We start from the raw sequence: 23,491 nt of genomic DNA, 5'->3' as shown, positions 1-23,491 counted from the left end.
ATGCAGTTTCAGAGAAGCAAATTTCTTCTAACTTTCGAGCTATCACCCTGCTCCCAGTAGCTTTGCCAAGGGAGAAAGTACAGCTGAGGGACTCATCACAAGTGAGTAGAGAAATGAAAAGATCTCCAGAAGAGGTTGTAATCCCTGATCTTTGATCATGCTTCCAGGTTTTACCTTGCTGGATATTTTAAATCTGGAAAGTCTACAGATAGAGATTGCTTTGCATTTTGCCTGTCAGTAGATGCTGGTGTGCATGGTGATTCTCAACACCATGCAGGAATACAGCACCCTGCAGCTTCCAAAAATGCTTATTTAAAGCCTAGTTCTCCATTTTTTGGGTTGTTGAGTACTTCTCCATTTGTCAAAAACATCAATCAGTTTTTATTTGAATGCTTATTCATGCAGAGGCCGTGTCTGCCTCATTAAACATCTCCTTAGCTGCCTTCTCATGAACACAGATTGTCCAGACAATGCAATTGGTCATGAAGAAAACCATTTTGAATGTCTCCATAAAGGCAAGCTGGGAGTAGAAAGCAACTTTTCTGCTGGCCACTGGGAAGCCAGTTCTTGAAACTGTGATGGTTGAGTTTTAACATGCTTAGAATACTGTAGACACATCAAGAAGACTTAAGAGATCTGAAACCCCTAACTCAGTTTGGGAAAAGGGGACTGCTGGCAAGGACAGCTGGGTTAGCAAGTAAACAATTGCAAGACCTAGAAAGCAGGAGTAGGAAGATAAAAACTTTAGGGCAGCTGGTAGCCAAACAGCATGATGTGAATATGAAAGGGAAAGTGGCCCTTCATCTAACACAGGTAATTCCTTCTTAGTTTTGTTTGGTTTGGTTTAAAATATTCTGATGGCACAGATCTGTGGTAGGATTAGAACAATAAATTTGTTCAGCAGTGTCTCTTCCAACTTTTCACTTGTCACCATGATATAGACCTCTGGAAGGATACCTGATAAATTCAGGACACCATAAGCCTCTCACTGAAGGGTAAAGTAATTCTTCCTCAGCTGTGAAAGGGTCCAATGAGGTAGAGAAATCTTGTTGTTCAGCATGGATCCCTTTGCAGTCGGAAATCAAATATTGCTTGGCAGATATTGCTAGGGTCAGAAAATTACTCCAGCAATATTTCAGTATTACAGTATTCCTGTTTAAATTTTGTCATATTTATTGATTTCCCCTTATCTTAGATCAGTGTTGTTATTATATTAAGGACTATATATTCATGCCCTCTGTTAGGATTTGGCTAATTTTGGCACAATACGTTTTCTTTCCTCTCCTAGGATGGGATGAGGTATAAAATATAGACAGCAAATTGTGCTTGAACAGAGGATGGACAGTTTCACACCATAGCCTGGCAGGGGACAAAACAGTAATTATAGTCAAAGGTAGAGAATAACCAGTTTAGGACTAGATGTGCTCAAAATATGACCAAGGCTGGGGCTCAAATAGTCTACCTTGAGAAAATGTGGAATACTTAGGTGCTTTTACAGTCTCAATCACTTAAGGAACAAAGAATATTACAGTGCTTTATAGTAAAACTTTTCAGTGGGTAGGCAGCCTGTGGAAATCCTAAAATCTGTAGTAGTCAAACCCAAGTGTACGAGAAGATTTCTCAAAATAATTTTGGAAGGTATTAGGTTTTAATTTCATTATTCATTTTATTATTCAATTTAAGTGTTTTAATTTATTTCAATTTTTTTTTTTAATTTCATACACTGCGCTAGCAAAAACTGCTAACTTTTTTTGTTCCAGATGAATGAGGAAGAAAGAATACTATTCAAATACCAAAGGTAGCCTTTTATTACCACAGAAATTTCAAATGGAGACCCAAACTTTTTAATGCCCATAGTGGCTATGGCTACACGAGTCAATCTGCTTTGACTCAAGAAGTGAAAATATATGCACTGGCCTTTCATTTCGCTGAGGAAAATGTTTTCTTTTTATTCACACAAGCCCATTTATCTAATCTTTTTTCCAAGCTGACTTTTACATTAAAATTTTCACAAGCAATGCTGAACAGCTTCCATTTAGCAATTTCTTCTGTTTTTAGAAATGAGCACCATGGGAGCCTAACTGTTTGATTAAATACGATGAATGCAGACAGACGTGCTTGAAACTACCCTGTGGCCTAACTGTAAACATCTGCTGTTGTTTGGGCTTTGCACTGCAGTTGTTAATGCAACAGGATTATTAGAATGTATTTGCGTGTTAAAAGAGGTGGGTTAGAGTCCCAGTCCAAGGGAAATCATATATTGAAATTGCCTTAAGAGCAGGGCTTTGTTTTCTTGCTGAAACAAGCCTTTCAGCTGCTGTTGTGGGAGACCCATTGGGATGGATATTCAATCCATTATTCATGATTTTAGCAGAGCTCTGTTATGGGGAAATCATTCTTTACAATCCAAGGAAAAAGCAGATGAACTAGTAAGAATTGCCCTGACTAAAACTAACAGGAGAACTAAAAAAGGTAACATGGAGCAACCATCTTATGACAACAAATGGAAACCAATGGGAAAAACAGTAAATAATTTTCCACCTGGTGATTTCTGCCAATGGAATATCCATAAACAAAAGGGAGTTTCCTCAAGCAATCTCCTCCTGTTTATTCAGAAGCAAGAAGACATTCTGAAGAAGAAAAATGTCACTCTTTCAAATGACCAGATATGGCTTGTTACATTTGATACCCGATGCTCTAAATTGGAGCTGTATTTCCTAGTTCTCTTCCTTCAGAGGATCTCAGTTCTGCCTTTTCCTGAGCAAGTGTATATCCAAGGCAAAAGCACTTTTCATTTCAGATCTTGATTACTTTCGTAGATGGCTTTTAAAGACTTACACATTTAGTTCTGTGCAGAAAAATACCATAAAATCTCTGACACTCATAGGTTATGGAATAAGAACCACTGAAGGGAATTAATGTAAAAGCAGTGAATTGCCACCAGAGATTTAAAATAAAAGCAGATATGCTGGAGAAGGTGAGAGCATGTCTTAAACAACAAGTTTTCCATGAGCTCTAGTAATAAAATAGGAATAGCACACTGAAGAATAATTTCTTCTAAGCCATTTTTAATATGTTTATCCATTTTCCTTACTTATCATGCCAATAAGGAATTTATAACTCTTAAGTTAATTACTGGGTTAAGTGTGGACGAACCAGATACAGTGATGTGCAAGTTAGGTAAGTCAATTTACCACCTGCTTTGAATGAAAACTTCTGTATAGATCCATTTTGGATGTATGAGGAGAATTTTCATCTATATTTTGACTGTTCTATTTTTAAACTGGTGCTGTTTCTTTGAAATTTTCATAATTCCATGTGAGAGTTTTTCAGCTGGATGGTTTTTGCAGCATCTCCCAGCCATGTGCTGAAAATTTGCACATCCATTTCTCTGGTTAAAGGTTTTGTCTTTCCAGAAACAGTGAATGGTTTACACATTGTGACTTTTTTTCTGGTAAAAAAACCAGACAAAACAACAACAACAACCAAGGACCACGTAGAAAGCTGTATGTCTTATGTCCACTTTTTCTCCAGTGGAAAGCTGTGGGAAGAAGAAAGATAAACTTAATGCTGTGATCATTCCTTCCCACCAAGATTAGGGGAAGCAAGAATAATTTACTTTGATGTATTGTACTCTTTCTTGCTATGTAAGATTCTGTAGAGGTTGACAATGTAATGGCTTAAAAGACCCTTTATGATGTAAATCTGGATATTTGAGTACTAACTGAACTTGGTGAGACTTTTTGTACTATCCGTACAATGAGATGGATTTTTACAGACTTGAAGTGTTCTGTTTTTTCCCAAACTCAGAGACTTTTTATATAAGCACAGAAAAATAACCACACAGCTGCCTATTCTACACTAGCAAATGGAATATATGTTGTTTATTTTTAAAGGGTGAGAAGAAGAGTGCATCTTCAGGAGCAGCCTCGGCAAATTCAGTTGGATGTGAATTGCATGTAAAAAGTATAACAAAAGGCACTGGAACTTTCTTTCTGACTGTTGCATGCAATGGCCAGCTGTCAATCTGTGGAAAAAGTAGCAATTTTTAGACTATGTGTTCAAATGTAAGGTCCAAATATCAAAGCATTATAATGTAGCTTTAGAGGAGCAGCATAGAACATTCATCTTTTGACTTCCTCAGAATTGCACACAAATGCTGGAGAGCATCATTCTACCCTGCCTCCTCAGGCCTTATTTTATTTGATCATTTCTGGGGCGAAAAAAAAAAGCTTAAGAGAAAGATTCCATGAAATTTCATATTCATGGTTGTTGCATATAAATTGATTAAGTTTGCAGGCGAATTGAGGTTGCAATTAGCTACAGTAAAATGGAGAAAACAGACAAGTAAAACCCATACCTTGTCTTGGATGGAAATCTTGTAAAAACAAGTCATGGCAGAAATGTGGGATTGTGTGAGCTGCAAAGTAACCTGAAAAGCTGTCAACATTCTGAGAGCGGGGGGGAAAGGGGTCGGTACAGTGAGGGAGCGGTGGTGAAGTCCCCAGGTGTGGATGACTTTTCTCTGTGCATCCTCTTGAGGTAAAGACTAATCAGCATGGATTAGCTTGTTCCGGAGTGATAACAGGTGAGATAAAAGGACTGAGCAGAAGGATTTGGCAGTGCCTGTCTGAGGGGACAGGAGTGGAAGCATATCTGGTAATGCAATAACTGGGATATGTGGGAAACTGTTAGTCGGTGTTGAGCTGTGGATGAAGTGCAGCTGTTTCTGTGGTGTTGTGGTAGAGTAGCACTAGCTCGTAGTTCCCATGGTGTTGTGTTTGTGTGTCTGGTTGTAGTGGGTTTGTGTCTGTTCTGTGATGTCAGTACCTTGGGCACTGGCCGTCGTATTCGGGATGTCGCATTCCTTAATGAGAACAAAGGAAACAAATAATGAAATATAACAGATTATCAACTGTTGTGTCCATTTTGTAGTGGTGTTGCTTTACAAAACAAAACCACAGTTGTGCCACAGACTACACCCTGCTGATTTTATGATGGAGGACTGATTTCCACATATAAACATCCAGACACCCATCAGTGCAGTATCAGATACTTGAACTGCATACACAAATATTACATGATGCATTTATGAGTATTATTCATTCACAACCTTAATAGATTGTTTAGCAGCAATCTATTAGGCACTTAAGCACCCTTACCTCCCATGATCTGAGCAGTGGAGATATCCTAACGCTTCTGGTAGAAATGACCAGAATGTATAATGAAATTATATATTATTATAGACTGTGAAGAGTTCTCAGGTTGCATCGAAAGGGAAAAGATGTGCAGCTCTACATTCATGCACTAGCTGCTTTTAAATTTAAATTTACTTTAGGACTTACAAAAATGTATTGCCTTAAAGAGGCAAAGCAGTTGTGACGTAATTTTGACTTAGTGTGCATGTAATACTGCATCTGCCTTTTTGACATAATTAATTTCTTTTAGGTAATTCCAACAGTTAGCACATAATCCTAGCTCACAAGTTTCCTGAAATTTGGCTTTGCATGGGCTACATATTTATTTAAAAATTGAATGGGTTAATAATTGAATGGGTTAATGAATTCATAAAGGGAAGTAACAGATTTTTAATTATACATTAATGAACTGATACATTGGTTTTTGTTTGCCATATTCCTAAAGAAACCTGATCAGAATAAAATAAGGCAGAAATTTCTGATGAAAATTATTTTTCCTTGATTGCATGAGAGAATTAAATTAATGATTTACAAATGATTGTGCAAAACTGACAAATCCCATCACAGGCAGTTCTTTTCAAACTACTTGTGAGACCAGATTTTGGCCTTACACGCTCCAAAATGTTTGCAGACATTGCAGAGACAGATGAAATTGCTAAGGCAGATAATGTTCTCTTAGTCACTTTATGTGTACCTTTCAGAGGGATGGAAGTGTCTTTTCCTCAGGTACAAAACAGACATGCACAAGTCAGTAAATGACTCAAGTAAAGAAGGAACTGATAGGGCCCAGAAAGTCTTTGTAGGTCCACTTTTGGTTTTTAACAGAGTGTGGTCCTGCAGATAGTTTTTGGGATACTTCCATTTGCCTTATCTCATTTTTCCCTAGAGGAGGGCTGAGGGGTGCCTGTTCCAGGGAGAAAAACATCTTGAATAACCAAAATGTTCCTACAAGGGCTCTGTGGCCTGAACAGCAGCAGCTGCTGGCTTTGCTGTGGGAAGTGGGAGGAGAGCCTGGGGAGGAGGTGGGGGCCAGGGCTGATGCCGACAGGGTTAGGGCAACACAGGCCATGAGAGCGGTCCCATGACCTTCATTATGTCCTTGCAGCTGCTGAGGTTGGAGCACACAGGACACTGGCCAGCTGAGAATTTGGGATTACACTTTGAAGCCTGAAGCAATCCCATCTTTAAGTACATTTTTGCTCTGGGAAGCAGGAGTTTGGTGCTGTAGTGTTTTCTGTGGTCACACACGTGAAGAGGACGGCATCCAGCCAAGCATCGCTTTCCTACAGATAAATCAGTTTTAGCACCAACGTGAGAGATGCAAAGTGAAGGGCACGGAAAGTTCTGATCAGAAATATAAGTGCCACAAGATTAATTACTGTAGTATAAATAATGAGATCTGACTCTGCCTTCTTGGGTTTTTATTTTTGAGTTAAGTAACTTTACTCCTGAAAGTTGATGGGATGCCAAACTTAATGAGAACATAAAATTGAAGGAATTAAGATTAAAACAGTATTGGACCTGAAAGGAGGATACTTAATTATTTTGATCAGATCTCAGGCCCACACAGCTTATCACTGTGACATTTTTGTAGTCATTATTTTGAGTAGAAATCACAGAATGAAGTTGACATGTGCAAAGAGCTGTCTTGTATCTGAAGAAAGGGACCTTATGTATACTTAGTTTAATAAATGCTATCCCATTAACTGCCCTATCAAGATTGTTGCAAATGAATAAACAATTAGGTTCAATATGCATGCATTAGATTCATCTTGTGCAGAGATGTTAAAATTTTACAGCTTTTATTATGATGAAGAAATGCACCACCAAATATGTCATCCTCGAAACAGGAGCCAGCTATTCAAGTGCAAACCCGAATAGCAGAGGCCTGAAGGGAATATCTAACATGTAACATCAGCATCCCAGCTTTAGTTTCCAGAAGAAGCCACACAGGAAATTCCCACACAGATTTAGGACATTGTTATTTATTTGCACACTGTGCTTTGGTTTTAACTACTGATAACTGTGAGTTGTGCAGATGTCTGTCCCGTGGCTCTTTTCTTTTTTCCTTTTATTTACACCTCAGCGACACATTTTCTGCTAAACCTATCCCTTTGTCCTGCTGATCAGCTCAGGGATTCCCATGTTTTACCTGTACAGAATGTATCGATACAGGAGCTTCAGGCTCAGCTTGAGCAGGAGACAAGACTTCACCGAGAGGAGCAAGAAAAGTTTACAGAAAAGATCATCCAGGTAAATACAAAATCTGCCTGCTGGGATGCAGCATGATGTGTGACGTGAGCCTTGTTTGTCAGGACTGTGTCAACTTGTGTCCTGATGGCTCTGTCTCTTTGACCTCATCTGACTAAATGAAGAATCTGGGATCTGGGGAAACCTAAACGCAAGCCTGTTGTGCCACTCTGAATCTGGCTTCTCTGCTTGGTGGAAAGAAATTTGGTCCTCCCCTATGCAGGGGAAATCATGATAGAGACATGAAATACTGCACGGAGAATTCTGTCACCCTTCAGCTCGCTGGGAAAGGGTGTGTTTGATCCCTGGGAGCTCAGTTTCGCGCTGTACCCTATTCTGACTCCTCCTAGCCAAAAGAAAATCCAGCACCTCTCTGAAATCAGAGGAGTTGTTATGCACACATAGCTGAGAAAAAAATAAGGACATTCATTCTTGTATTTCTCAGTACTCACTGCTTCCAGTCTTTGTATTAATAGCTGGTGAATAAATAATTTTTTTTAGATGAGCTCCCCCTGCTCATTTGAAGGCTGGAACAGATTAGTCAATAGTTTTGTGATCTCTAGCTCCTAGAGTGAAAAAGATCTGTTGCTAATTTCTGCAGGCTGTTTGGCTCCTAACTGAAGTTTTCTTTTTAAATTTACTTCATAGACTAAATTCAGCATAATTGTTGCATACTGTAAAGAATTTTTCCTTGTTCCAACTAATCTCTTTATGCCCAAGTGGTATATCTCTGTTTTTTCATAACTAGCTTTAACTTTCTGTTGATCTCCACTGGAGTTTCCACTGGAACTTTTGAAAGCAACCAGTAGATTGATTTCCTTCCTGGTTGCCTCAGCTGTAAAAGCTTTTTGGAAGCTATGCCTGCCTCTTAAATTCTTTTCTTTTGTAATTGCTATCCACTGAAACAGCATAATACTCTATGAATATACCTCCACTAGGGTCTTCTGCAAGAATTCATGACCACAGGAATTGAAATATAACAGCTTGTCAAAATGAAGAAAAATGCACCAAAATGAAAGCTAGCTGTTCATGTTGACAGCCAGCAGAAACAGAAGAATAAGAGCATCCTCTGGATTCTTCTTCAATTTTTTTTTTTTTCAGATTATGCCCATCCTGTTGATAATATTCCTTTTTTATCACCTTCCAAGATTTCTAGTGGAAATTACTCAGACTTTTGCTGTATTTACCCGTAATTTCATTTGGTGGAAAAATCATCACCAACACCAAATCACTTTCTTCCTGTAAAAATTAAATTTAAAATCAGCCCTTCTTTTACTGTTTCATTTTTAGGAATGTTTAATGACATCAAATTGATGTGTGCTGGCAGTATACAGTCTCCATGACTGTTATTAGGAGTTGTGTGTAGGGGTTTTTTGGCCATTATGGCTAATTTTTTCCAGACTACTCTTAAGCTTCATTTCAAACGCATTTAAGCTCACCACTACGGTAAATACTTTCAATTTAATTGGGAACTTTTTAAGGCATAGTAACATAGATCCTAAAAATTTGCATTATGCTGGAGTACATCATTTAGGTGGCAGGCAAGTCCTTAGGAAACTATCTCATATGGACTGGTAGCCTGTTTCAGAAGCATCTGAATGTTGCCTTGAAAATCAAACATGTATTTCTTAGCGGTATTTATTGCTAGAGAGTCCTAGTCCCTGCAGTATTCTTTAACGTTATGTGAACATTGTTCATTGCAGGGCGAGTTCTGATGGTTTGGGTTGTTGTGGTCATAAGCGTATGGTGGCTTTCATATATTTCATCTATGGAGCTGGTCAGGAAAAGAAGAGGCTTTTGTTCTGCAGAATGGAAAATAGATACTGGCACCTGTAAACAGTGACTCTGTACTCATTTTCCATCTGCATTTCCTTCATCTATAAAGAAGCCTCAGCTTGGTTGAAGTGGAAACACTTTCTCATCTATGTGCAATATGAGATATTGTACAACTAACCTGTACAAGTTCTGTTGAGTGTAGGTCATGCCCATGGTTTGATTTTTAGCTATTGAGGGAGAGGTCGTGCTTAAAGAATGATGTTTCAGGTGGCCTTGCATAGAACCCGGTATAATTATACATGTCGTCTAAAGAATGAGCTTTTCTTGGTGATTTTAGTACTAAGGCTGAGTTGCAAATGCTGAGTTGCAATCTGTTCCTCTCTCTTCAGTTTCTGCTTGTATCCCAGATATAGTCACACAGAATGAGAGACTGTTTACTGTGGTATCATTCAGATGCCTTCAAGTATGAACTGCAAGAAGTGAGGGACCAGTAGTTGTATCTGAGGTATGAGAGGTGTTGTCTTCAGAAGTGTTGCCCTTCTAGAGGCAGAGGGAGACGTAGCAACTGTGGACAGATTGAATCTGTGGCTGTGGAGGGAAATTGCAAGGCAAATATTCCAGGTTGTCTGAAGGGCAGCTGTGGTCCCGCCTTGTACAAATGGCTGCAAATGCATTTAGTAGGTGTGATATGTGCAGCAGTGTGGGCTGGTGGCTGTGCTGGGAACCTACTGCAGAGGTGCAATCAAGAGAGGGAAGAAAATATGAGTGATATAAAATGTTTAACCAGCTTCAGAGCTCTTGTGCATCTTTGAAGTAAATATCCACTTCCACAGCAGGTTACTTTCATATGGTTATCTAAGCAAAGCTTATAATCTGCTATCCTCTAATTTCCTCAGCAGTTATGACTGCTGAGGATCTTTTTGAGCCAAACTCAATAGCTATTCAAACTGATGAAAATTAGAGATTTCAGTTTGTCTCACCCAATGAAGTACAAGTGCTGGAGACTGCCCCAGGACACCACTCTGTTGACATGTTGCCTGTTATTCCATTAAAGCTGGAGGAGGAGCATATGCAGACCCTGCGGAGAAAAGACTTGGAAGTGCAGAGCTTGACTTTGCAGAACAAACTGGAGGAGAAGACCTGGAGTCAGGAGAAGAATCTGCTGCAGCAAGAACTCAGGCATTTCAAGCAGGACACCTTTCTCCTGTATGTCAAACTGAAGTGGCTGCTGAAACATTGGCGGCAAGGCAAGCGAATGGAGGAGGAAGGGGAGGACACATTAGAGGTAACTGTCCCACCTTGATAACCCAGATGAGTACTGGGATGTCCCTTCTTTAAGTGTAGACTTGAAATATGATGTGGGACCAGCAGCTTTCAAATTTCACACATGTTGAAAGGGGATTCAAATTAAACACGAAAGCTTAAGTTGGCTTGTGTTGAAGTATATTCTGCATGATATTTTACAGATCACCCATCTTTAAATTGAAACCCTTAACTAGTACAAACAGCTGGTCCTGAAAAACACTCTCATAGTGAATGAAAAATTAATTAGTTCTCAAAGATATGACTCCTGAGTAATTTTTTTGAAAGAAAATAAGCACATTAGAAAGGTGAGGGAATCAAATCTATTTAGATGGATTGTGTGCTGTTGTTTTTCTCATCCTGTGCACTGTGTGTTCCTTACAAAGCCTTCAGCAATACAGATGGAGGGAAGCTCTGTTTCTGTGTTGGCAGGAGAATTCCACAGCTTCATGTGGGAACTTACAGTGAATCATCCTTATTTGTTCCCCTTCTCCATACACACGTCTGTCACCATCCGCAGCAGTACACCAGTTGTCATCATGATGCTTTTCTAAGTACAGGCTTAATCAAAATCAGGAATTTCAGAAGTGCATAACAACCTGAAATCCCCAAGCTGACACATCTCAGCAGGGGTGTGGCTGCCAACCAACATGCACTGTGAAGGAAGTGTTGGGTTGCACACCCAGAATTGACATTTGCTTCTTAGCTAAAGAAATAGTGTTTTCCCATTCTGACATTTTATACTAAATTCTTGAGAACAAAAGATTTTTTTGCAGGTTCATGCAATTCTGAAGCCATTTGGTAAGCAACAAAGTAATTTTTCTTATGATCCCTTTGTACCTAGTGTTTTTCAAGGTTTGCTGCATTTGGCAGTACAGGTAACCTTTCAGGTCTGGTCAGAATATGCTTAAGTTGAATACTCCAGTGTTTTGTATTCTTAGATAAAGGGTGGATGAATATCTTTAGATTCATCTGCTGTGGTAATATGAGTCAGAAACAAGAGATGAGTAGCTATTTAGGAATAATTTGCTTCTACTTTACTTCAGCAGTGTTAATTTGCTTCTGTGTAAACTAGCTCATCTTCTAATACCAAAAAGCTTACATTTCTTGACTGTTTGGATTTTTTTGACTGGGTAATTTATTACCAGCCCAGCTCTAGTCATTATTGAAGCCATGTTTTGCTCACACTTTTCAGAAAATAAAGTGATAGATTTGGATACTTCCTAATCTCCATTACTTCATCACACAATACAGCAGTGTCTTGTACAGTTCTTGATTAATGTGTGATGGATTATATCTATTATGTGAATTATACCCATCTCAGCTGCATAAATCCCATGTTGCAGGCCTGCATAATGTTGTGTTCACATATGCATTTTGTCCTATATATCACTCAAAGATCAGTTCTGAACCCTGAGTTGAAGTCAATATATGCCATCACAGAAACGCAGTCCCTTCCCTCAGTTCTTCAGCAGATTTCTGGCCCCAGAGGTAAATGGCAAAAGCGTGATCCTGTGTTCTCTCTTGTGTTCCAGATCGAGCACCCTGAGGCCCTCCCAGACTTTGGCATTCAGTCTGAGCAGAAGGCAAATGATGCCCAGAGAGAGGAGGAGGAAGAGGATGTTGTGTTTGCACTGACAGATTTCTCCCAGCGTCCCACCACGGAGAGCACTGACCATGGGCCCCAGCTGCAGACTGCAGAATTACTGCAGCAGCAGAAGCAGGTACTACACCATTTATATATCTTGTCCTGGGAATGGAAACTGTAGATTTTCCAAAAGAGTTTTTTGCTGCTGTGTTAAATCACCTCGAATCATATTGTGTAAATATTTCTAGCTACGCAACAATTACAGTGGATTTCATCCATTATATTTATATTTAAATTTAATCACAAGCCACGTGTTTACTGTTCTTCTCTTGACAGATGCTATCAGTGAAAAATCCTATTTCCTCTTATGGCTGTTTGCCCAGAAACATCTATCAGTATGTGATGGTTTGCAGAATTTACATGCTCCTCTTGTCTGAGCACATCTATTGTACTCTACTGTCAAGCTTTTAGCAAGAACATGTGATTTTATTTCCTTTAAATAATTTAAGAGACCAGCACATGTATTTAATGCTTCCCTTAGAGATGATGAGAAAATAGTGTAAAAGTTCCTTCCTGTCACCGGGCTTTTTTTTAAAAGGCCGAAATCAAATCATGCTAACTTTTTCCTGGCATCTCCTGTACCCTGACTGTGTGCCAGAGCACTGCCATATATCCTAGCTTTTTCATTTGTACATTTAATATACTATCCTAACAATACAAATAGAAAACATTCAAAGAAGACAGATTTCTTATATTTTAAAATTAAAACTGTTCATGTGAGACTATCCTGTTACATGGATTCATTTGCAGTCATAAATAGAATGGAGCAAGAATTCCATGTGAAAAACAAATTTGGTGAGGAAAACAGTCTTCAGCCTTTATGGCCAAGGTCCGTTCTTTATCCAGGCCTTTGACTTGGGAGCCTGCTCCACAGTGACAGCTCTCAGGCAAATATATACTCCCTATGATCACAATACTGTGATGGAGGCACTGCAGAGCCTGGGGATTATGTCTCTTTGCATCTGAGTTCTTCACCTTGAATTCCCCAGACTTTCATGGTTGTGGACAAGCTGTTTGCTAACTGCCTGTGTGTTGCAGGAGGCAGCAGGAGGTCTCCATCCTATAAAAAGGATTTTCTCTAGCTATTAATTTCTGCAAAGTGTGCTACCAAACTAGTATTCATTTGATCAGTTTGGCATTTGGAAATGTTCTACCTTGCTGGTCACCCACACCCATCACTATCTTCCTCAGCAAGCTATCCTCTGGAAAAAGGCTGTAGAAGGCCATGCAAGAGATGCTCTTGAACACACTGTTTGACTACATTCCATCTGTGGACTGATTTATTCTGGAATTAGTAAAATAAATATCTACCAAAATGCTGTTTCTGTACAAACTCCATCATGTACTTACTTTCCACATAGAGCTCTTCATGAATTCAAATGAATTATGTACTTGTTGAAATAATCATTGCTTAGGCATTAATCTCAATTAAGGTGGCAGAAATGGGTAATAAATTGGTTATAATCCATTTTTATATGCATCACATACATTAGCAGTTCCAGGTAATCTTGCTCGAAGAATTGATTTGAAGGAACTGACCACACCTCGGTACTCCTCATGATGATAAATAGTGCATGATATCCAAATGAACTTGTCAAAATAAAACAGATTCCTTGCTTCCCAGCCAGGAAAAAGTGTTATTTTGACACTGCAAGAATGAATGAGTTTGGTAAATATTTCTCATTTTAAGCACTATTATTTGTTTAACTTGAACACACTTTGAGAGCATCTTCTCACAAACACTGCTGTGCTGAAAAACACACTGTTTTGAGGGGTTTTCTTCAGGTTCCTTAAGCCCACAACTGGAAAAAGCTACTGTTTATACAGGGAATTTGGAATGAGTGGTGCAGCTGGAAGTCTCTAAGGTTTGCACCTGCCCAGGAGAACCCAAACTTGCTGGATCTGCCTGACAAGCTCCAAGATGAAATGCATCAGCACTTACTTCACATCAGGAACGAAACTTTTAGTTAGGCTAGGAGTGGCTGAGATAACTAGGTCAGAAAAAAAGAAAGGGTTTATGGTAACCTGAGGTTACCTATATTTATTTTTAACATTCAGTGTTAATATTTAATGTCTTGTATTTTCAGACTGTACTCTTGCTGCTGACTTTCTTACCCTGCCTGGAAAGTGGAATTGTTTTGAGAAAAATTATAAACCCAGAGGCCTTAATTTCAGCATGCAACTTTTAATTTTATATTGCTATGATTTGAGATTCTCAGCTGGCTGGAAAGTACACCAGCCTGGCTTTTCTGGGATTTTTATTTGGACAGTGTGTGGAGGGATATAGGCAAGGCAGAGTGGAAAGGGGAGAAAAAAGACAAGCTGATAAGAGGCAGAGTAGATAAGGAGTCTGAGAGAGGTCAGTTGATCTTTCCCTGCATAGGACTGTCCCTTGGCTGATAGCTGGGGGACACAGCAGAAAGTGTCAGGCAAGGTTAAGAGCCAGGCTGGAAGTCTGATCTTGTTTAGGAAATAATCAAGCAAGTTGGACTGGTGGACAGCAGAGGAGGGTTTGCTGTAATTCAGTGTTTCCATGTTTCTGGTAAGAGATCAGGGAGAACAGCCTGTGGATAAAGGAAGAGCTTTGTTTCAGTTGACTATGAGGGGTGAGATGGCTGTTAGATGGTGTAAGACAAGGGCATAAGGAGAAAAGAGTTTCCACATTTGTGGTTCAGTGGAAAAAGCATTAAAAACCAGTTTGGTAGTGTTGTTGCCGGGAGGAGTATCAAAAAAATCCCCAATTAAATGTCTTTTCTCTCATACAATGTTTGTTTTCAAAGCTTAGCTCAGAGAAAAGTCCAAAAGAATAGTTATTAAGCCCTGAACATACTAAAATGGGTTGCACCAGGTTTTCTTTTGCCTAGATCTGTGATCAGGCAGAAAAAAATACATGGTTCTCATTTGCTGTTTGGGCTCCTGACCTTGTGTTTTTAACTGACTGCTGTACTAAACTGCTTGTAATACCAGGCAGTGGCTAGTCTTCAGTGAACATTTCAAGTGAAATTCTGAGAGAAAAAAGAATTTTGATTGAAAGCAGAACCAAACAGCAAGAAACTACTCTTGTCCAAAACTTTTCTAGAGCTGGATGCTCCTGTTTCTGTAGTTGACTCAATAAATATCCTGGAATTTATTTGGAGTTTGCTACATAAAGGTTTTGTTTGTTGTCAGCTGTTTTTTCTATAAATCCAGAGCTGTGGATCCAAGTCTTTAAACTTTTGTAAATCCTTTGTAATTATCTTGTCCTAGATCAATTGTGAATCAGTGACATTCCTCTAAGCTTTAAATTTTAGAAACAGCTAAGGTGCTAAAGACCCATCTCCTTGTGTGTAAGACTATCCAGAGAATCACAGCCATGCCAGATTTCTGCTATGCAACATGCCTGAAAGGAAGGAGAAGGCTATAACAATAATTTTTGTGTATTTGCAGAACTTAGTCTTATGAATAAGCTCGGCAGTTTTGCCAACAAAATCTAAAGCATGGCTATATGTAATCGATGTATTTCAGAGCACATTCTCTTAAAACTACTTTTTCTCTTCTCCAAAACCACTCCAGTCTGGCAAAACAGAAAAAAGTAATTTCACAGACTTCACCAACTTCAATAGGTACAAAGTCATGCAGAAGAAACTTCTCCCCAGGACTACAAAGTATGTAACCAAAATTGGATTTATATTGGCAAGGTAATTAAAATCCCAGGAAGCCTAGAGCACCTGGGGTACTTGCCTCATAACAGTGACATTGATGTAATGCCTCTAGAAATAAGAAATGCCTTCATCCCACTATGCTACAAACCTGTGATGAGGCTCTTTTGTCTCCTTTATGTACTAGTCCATATATTCTTTCTTCGCAAACCAAATTTTATAGCACTCTAAAATTATCAAATGTATGCACAGGAATGAGAGATGTAACTTGCTTGAGTGTCATTCCGTTTTATTTTTCTTCTGCCTCATTTCTCTTGTGGAGCCTTTTGACTGCTTTGTCAGAGAAAGGTTTGTACAGCACACCAGAAAACACAGAACTTGGCTCTTGAATGAAAGCACTTCACAGACATTTGGAGTCACGGTTTTCAAAGAGGATGAGACCAGATTTTGATGCCTTCAATACCCAGCAGCTTCTGTTGTGACATTAAGGGCAAAACTTCAAAGGAGTTCTCATTCTGATTATTACACAAGGGGCTTGAAGTGTTTGGAGAATTTAGCCTTAATTAGGTAGTAGAACGAAAATGCATGGTGGAAACATAAAATCTCATTGCATATTGAATAGTAGGTGATCTTATATGCATGATGGAGACTGCTGCTGGATAGCAGGAAACTGCTAATTGGCATTAAATGTTAATGGAATTAATTCTGCTTCTGTGGGCTCATTTCTTGCAAAACCCCATCTTGTACACCATCACTTTTCATTAGCCCAAACACATAGGTCAGTCAGTGAGCACCTGCAGTCATTTCCCTACATCTAGCATATTTTTGCTGATGCATCAAATGGCTTGGAAAAAGTAGACCACATTTGTTTGTTTTTTAAAGAAAAAAGGCACCTTGGCATGTATGATTAGTGATTATGAAAATGGGTGAGGTGAATTCAGTGATGCCAAAAATCTGATGAGCATATGAAGTCAGCTTAGTTGTCTGCACAAAATTTTATAAGTATTGCCATTGAAAAAAGCACATGACAATTATTTAGATTTTTGTGTACATCTGTTTACTTGACTTGTCTTCAAAGAAGCCCCCATGTAGTTTCTTCATGAAATACCAGATAAGAGGGAAAGCAGGAAGCCTTCATTTGGGAAAACAAATAAAAAATAAATTCAATTAGACTATCATGCAAGGATGGAGACAACTAATTTGAGTTAGGCCTTCCCAATGTAGTTAATACATTCCTGAGAACCAGGTAATTAAATGCTGAGTTTTTTGAGTAAACTTTCCCATTTTTCTGCCCCTTGCTGTGTCTGCTAGTCAAGTATAATTTCCATAAAAGTATTTTCTAGTCAGGATAACTTGTCAGATACAAACTCTGGTTACTCCCTGGTGTTTGAAGGGCTCTTTGGGAATATTCAATTTAAATTTTGGACAAATAAATGATATATTTCTGTTTTCTCATTCAGTGACTGTGAAAAAAATGAGTGGGAAACCTTTTCTTTTACTCATCCAGAAGGAATATTTAGAAAATGTTTTTTGATATTTAACATAAAAATGGCAGGTTTTACAAGTGCCCAGAGAATGTTCAGAAGGTAAATGCCAAAACTAAGGAAAAAGAAATAAGATTTGAGTAAGAATACGTGATGTCAGCTCTGGGCTAGGCTTTTAACTCTTGGCTTCTGGCTATAAGAGCTCTGACAACCTTTTCAGTATGACACTCTCAACAAGTTATGAATGGGGTTTTGCTCCTTGATCCCCTCAAAAAAAAGGAAAGTGGTCTCCCTGGCCATCATGCCTTTGGTACCAAGAAAAGTGCTGCTGCAAAGTTAACCTGAGCACAACTGCCAGGCATGGAGCAGGATTATGGACTACTGGAACACCTTAGCAGAGATACTCGGCTCAAAGCCTCACTGCATTTCTCAAAACAATTTTATCTGATAATACAAAAGTGTGGAAAAGTTATCCCCTTTCTTTTAATGCCTTTTACAAATATTTGGGATTTGATACTGAGCAATGACTGTATGTGTGAGACAGACGTGTTAGCACCTGACAAACCTCAGGAATGACACTCTTCTAGCTTTGGTTTACAGATTAAAAAAAAAAAAAAAGTTATTAGTGATTAATGATGTCCTCAGTCCAGAAAGATGTTTAGTGCCTTTTTCAGGGTGAATTATATATCTTTGGCTTTCAAGAAGCATCAGCACTAGGGCTAAACAAGAAGCAGAATCATAGAATCATTTAGGTTGGAAAAGACCTTTAAGATCATCGAGTCCAACCTAACACTGCCAATTCCACCACTAAACCACATCCCAAAGTGTCACATCCACACATCATTTAAATACCTCCAGGGATGGTGGCTCAACCACTTCCTGAGCAGCCTGTAGACAGAGAAGACATTGCTGTTCTCGGTTTCCTCATGCAAAAGTTAGCCCAGGCACTTTCTCTTCCGTGCAGTGGACACACAGTCATTTTTCATCCTAAAAATATGAAACTGGGGATTAAAGCCGGCAGTTTTGTCATCTGCTTTGTGTTGTCAGGCAAGTGAAAACCGGAAGCTGCTGAACGCTCTGAAGGGTTTGCTGGATGACTTCCGCTCGGAGCTGCGGGACGAGGAGCGGGAGCGCCAGGGCCTCCAGCAGCAGTATGCCCTGCACAAGGCAGCCTGGGAGGTGGAAATGACTCAGCTCAAGTGTCGCCTCGAACAGGTAACCTGCCCTAGGTCCAACACCTCTGAACAACAGCTGAGGTGCTTAAGGAAATTTATGACAAACTGAAAAGGGACTTTATTCATGCATTTTATTCTGGTGCCTGAAAGCCCTCACCTGAAGCCTGATCAAAGCTTTGCCTCTCGGGATTTCCCGTTGTCCCAGTACAAGGGCCCATGCAGTAGGCACTGTATGACGTAGGTGAGAACTAAGGAACTGAACTTGTTGCTGTATTTTCTCAGCAGAGTTGGGTGGTAATGTATCAGCTGTGGCAATGAGATATGTGGGTGTCTGTATTTATTGGAGAGAAAAATGTTCTGAGGTTGGCATGCTCACAATTAGTTCATCACTGTGCCTTGGTATGTAACAACTGCAGTGTTTGATTTATAGGAGAGAAAAGAGTGATTCAACAACACTGAAGAGATACTTCAATATATTAATATTAAACCAGCCATTCAAAGCTACTGGTTAGTGGTGGATGGCACCTCAATGGAGAGAGACCTCTCGCTACCTGCCACAGGATACTGTTAGAAGTATTTCTATAAAACCCGGTGCCAGGTGCTTCAGTGTCATGTGTGGCAGTTCACAGAAGATGTACTGTTTCTGAAGCAGCATGAAAACAAATCAGCAAAAACCCACAAGAATTTATTTCCAAAGCTGATGGCATAAAAGCTCTTATTTTACACATCGAAGAGGGAAGAGGTGGGAGAATTAGTACATTCAGATCTTGAGAAAAATTGTAGAGCTTCTCTTCAGAAGGAAAACATAATAAAAATACTCACTGTTGGGAGGGTGGTACATTTAGAAGGATTTACTAAATTTTAGAGTCTCACTGTGACACACAGAGCTGAGATGTGAGCACTGCTTTTCCTGCCCAGGTACTATGGGCTGCTTTCCCAGAATGAAGGAGGCAGCTTTCATTTTTAGCAGTCTTCTCCCAAAAGATTCAAATTCTTAGTTCCACTACTTCTCAGCCCACAAGCATTTCTGAACAATGTATCACTTGAAAAAGGAAACAAAATCAGTTCCTGTTTTGGCTCCTTCTAAAATGTGTTGTTGACAGATTTACTTTAAGCTCGCAATGGCAACAAAGCCCAAAACTTGGAGAAAAGTCTGACCACAGAACTGCCAAGCTTTCCTGCTTTCCCTTTGCATGGGCAATGAACTTCCAGGCTGCCACTTTGGCTGGTGTTTGGCGCAGGATGGTGCTGGCACTCCTGCTCAGGGGTTTCCACCCTTCCTTCTGGGGCTTTTACTGGGCTCTTTACTACCTCCACTGCTCCTCTGGAAATAATAAATAACGTTTGGTAATTACTGGGCAATGGGTGTTACTTTTTAGTGTTTTTTCAGGCAAATGAAAAGAATGAATGTGTCCAATATTTAAGACACAAAACTCTCCTCCTAAGCCAATTCCTCACAACATTTCTGTTACAGTAAAAACAGGTCCTGAATGCAGTAGGAAAAAAGACAGCCAAGCTTTAACCAAATAATAGCCAAGTCTGTCAGGTTCATGTGTGTAGAAGGATCTCTCATGATGCCATTTTGTTATGTTTATGGGTGGTGATGAACTTACACACCACAGATTTCATGTGGAGCTGGCAACATCTTGACAGGCCCACAGAGGATCAAGGTCTTTCTACTCTCCACTGTTGTCCTCACTGCTGCTCTTTTCCACCTTTTTTATGAAGCAGCTGGTCAATTGACAAAAGCATTTTCCTTGAGACAGTCAATTCCTAATTAATAGTCACTGGCAATGGTTTTGCATTTTGATGCTTCAACTATCTCTGCATAGAAAAAAAAAAAGAAAAAAAGGAAAGAAAACTTCTTATATAAAACTACTGCAAATCGGAGGTGACAATGTACTGTCATCTTCTGCTTTGGAGTTTTAGCAAAGATCTGCAAAGATCATTAAAAATAAAATCTTGTCTGTCAGAACTGCGTATACATCTTATTTGGCAGAAGGATCCACGGGGATTGTTTTTAAAATAGGAAATAATGAGATTTCTCTCAAATATGGAATAATGATAATTCTGAGGCAATAAAGAGTCACCGTAATTTTCAGCCTCCAGCTCAGCAAGTGAAAACTCTCAGTATTCTGGAACCTGTAAACTGAGAAAAGTTTGGAAGGAACAAGGAGTTAGCGTTAGGGGCCAAACCCTACATATGCTTTGAGAACTTGCATTAAGGACATGGGACCCATTAAGGGTATGGGAGCCCCTCACTAGGACTCTGACCAATAGCCCAGCTTCACAATTCCTGGGGGGAATAGAATAGAGTAGAGTAGAGTAGAGTAGAATAGAATAGAATAGAATAGAATAGAATAGAATAGAATAGAATAGAATAGAATAGAATAGAATAGAATAGAATAGAATAGGTGATGCACAAGGGTGAGAAAGATGACGTCATGTCAACTTCATTAAAATAGGCTGCTGCTCTTTGAGAATTGATTTTTTTGGCTGGTTGTTTGGTCATTTGAAAGAAAACAACTGGACTCTGTGACACTGTTGTACACTACAACAACACAGACTTTGACTTCAGAAGACTGAAAATTAGTCTTTTATTTTTGGGATGTGTGTCTTTTTTATATTACTCTACACAGGTCAATTTGATTGGTGAAACAAAGACAAACTTTTTCAATTACCCTGGTTAGACTAGAGGGTCATCAAGAAGTCGTCTCTCTTAGGAAAAGGAATGAAAACAAAGTACAGTTTACAAAAACGTAGTTTTTGTTTACAGAAAATTTCTTGGGAAAAGAATTTTAGAAAACTAAAACATTTCAGGCACAAACCAGAACTACAACTCTGAAAATCAGTGGCAGAAGATGCTGTTGTTTTTAAGACTTCTCTGTCACTGCAAGTGGCTGTAACAGGATGTTCTCTGCAGCTCAGTACAATTTAAGTAACTCAAGCAATAATCTCTCAGTCAATTGTTTGGGGAGGCTGTTCCAGAGCCTAGTAAGCATCACTCCTGAATCCAGTCTGATTTTGCTCAGAACGTTTGGGCTTATTTTCATCATAGGGCAAGGTGAAGGTATTGTCTTTCTCTCTTGCCAGAGGAATATGCTTCCCAGCAGGCCTGCTTCATCTCATTTTTGAGGACAGCATTAACTCTAGAGGTGGAAATGAGTTTTCACTGCTTTTCACTCCATTTCACCTGCAGAGCTAAGGGATGGAGATGTATCCCAATCTGAGTCACACACACATCTACTGAGCTGTCAGCAGAAGGTTAGATTCCAAGGATAAATTCTTCACTTGCTTGAACTTACACAAAACAATTGAGCACTTTTTCCCTCTTAAAACAGTCCAGCACTGGCCCAGCTTGACCAGAGAGGTTGTGCAATCTCTACACTTGTAGGTTTTTTGGGATCCATCAAAGTCTTGTATAACCCACTCTGACCTCAGAGCATACCACGCTGGAAGCAGAAGGTTCAACTAGACACTTGCTGACATCCCAGGGAGCCTATGTTTTCCTATGAATCTATTACCGTGGGCCAGCTCTTCTGATCTGTTTAAGCTGACCCCAATCATGTAATTGAAGAAAGGAGGGAAGATGGCATCAGATAACTGCCCTTGAAATCAGTTCAGGGTTCAGAACCTCAGAGATGGGGGGAGTGATCTTGGTGCATCTGCTGCTGCTAACACCTTGTCTTGTTGGAAGGCAGAAGAGGCATACAATAACACGACTGCTGAGGGTTGTTGTGGGAGAAGTGTCTTCAGAAGATTAATTCACTCTGCTTAGGTTTCAGGTGCACTGAGTGAGACCACAAAAGCAGAGCAGTAGCTGAGGACATTGTCCTGGAAATTGTGTCAGAGATAGTGATGACATTGGAGTTTATCTCCATGTTTCCTTCATTACTGGTACCTATATTCCCATCAGAAAGATCACAACTGGTGCCTTAAGAGGATGAACTGGTAAAGCTTAAGAAGTTATTCCCTGTAGTTTTCACTGTCCTGATTTTAAACTTTTTCCACACTGAACATATTTGATAATTTTTTGAGATCTTAAGATGTAAGAATTGCTATTATTCTGCCATTACCTTTGTGAAGTTAGGTTGTTAATCCATTGTCAGACACAGGTTTTTATTGCAGAACGTTTAACATCCTAGTAACATTTGACTTTATTCCCAGCTGGAAGGGAAAAGTGAGAACACATCCGGAGAAACAGGTCTCGGTCTGGATGCAAAGGGAGCTTTCAAAAGGGAAAGAGAGGAGCACAAGAAGCTTCTGGCTGACAGTCACAGTGTGGTGATGGACCTCCGCTGGCAAATCCAGCACAGTGAGAAGAACTGGAACCGGGAAAAGGTGGAGCTCTTGGACAGGCTTGATAGAGACCGGCGAGAATGGGACCGCCAAAAGAAGGAGCTGCTCAGGCGGATAGAGCAGGTAAGGAGCCGTCAGGTAAGGAGTCATCTTGGGTGAGCAGGGCCTGTCTGAAAGAATGAGGCCATTGTATCATTACTACACTCAGGCCAAGCTCAAGGGACAGCATTAAGAAGCAGCACAGGAACGATTTTGCTTCCTCGGCTACATCAATGTTTCTCGTGTTATGAAACAGTTTATATACACAAGAGAGTAAAAGGAAAATGCTCATAATGCCTATAAAAGACCACTTACGAGAAATCAGCTCTAGGTTAGAGGTCATTTCCCCATTTCAATTACCCTGGACAAGCATGGTCACATTCTGTTTGAAAGCTTTAGTGCACCTCTGTCCGCTAAAACACTCAACCCGCAGAGTTATTCAAGGTCTGGTTGCCAAAAGAGAATGTTCATCTATGAATTAGCCCCCAAATATGCAGCTGCTGCAACTACTCAGCCTCAACTGAATTCTTTTTCTTTGGCAAAGGAACTCAGGGGTTAACATGAAGAGCTCTGACTGATAATAAACACAGTTATCAGTATTAAATATTCAGAAGAATATTGGTCATGTGAATATTGTGCAAACCTCTGTTACCACTGGCAAATTTGGGAAATGCATACCTAC

At 39.6% G+C, this 23,491-nt stretch overlaps 1 protein-coding gene across 9 annotated transcripts in view; it reads left to right on the top strand.

Annotated features, from left to right (window-relative positions):
- MTCL1 (microtubule crosslinking factor 1) overlaps nt 1-23,491 on the top strand; it is a 103,563-nt gene that overhangs the window by 63,958 nt on the left and 16,114 nt on the right. For 6 of the 9 annotated variants that reach the window (XM_066329126.1, XM_066329115.1, XM_066329141.1 and 3 more), the window contains 5 exons: nt 7,359-7,451; nt 10,279-10,509; nt 12,062-12,250; nt 18,344-18,511; nt 22,639-22,893. In XM_066329126.1, the coding sequence (XP_066185223.1) occupies nt 7,359-7,451; nt 10,279-10,509; nt 12,062-12,250; nt 18,344-18,511; nt 22,639-22,893 (936 nt within the window). The remainder of the gene's footprint in view (nt 1-7,358; nt 7,452-10,278; nt 10,510-12,061; nt 12,251-18,343; nt 18,512-22,638; nt 22,894-23,491) is intronic. The other 3 variants (XM_066329151.1, XM_066329134.1, XM_066329180.1) reach the window with 1 other exon arrangement.

Source organism: Sylvia atricapilla, chromosome 1 (genome assembly GCF_009819655.1).
Source record: "Sylvia atricapilla isolate bSylAtr1 chromosome 1, bSylAtr1.pri, whole genome shotgun sequence".
Lineage (NCBI taxonomy): Eukaryota > Metazoa > Chordata > Aves > Passeriformes > Sylviidae > Sylvia > Sylvia atricapilla.
Note: the sequence above shows the minus strand (reverse complement) of the source record. Positions and strands in the feature narration are given on the sequence as shown.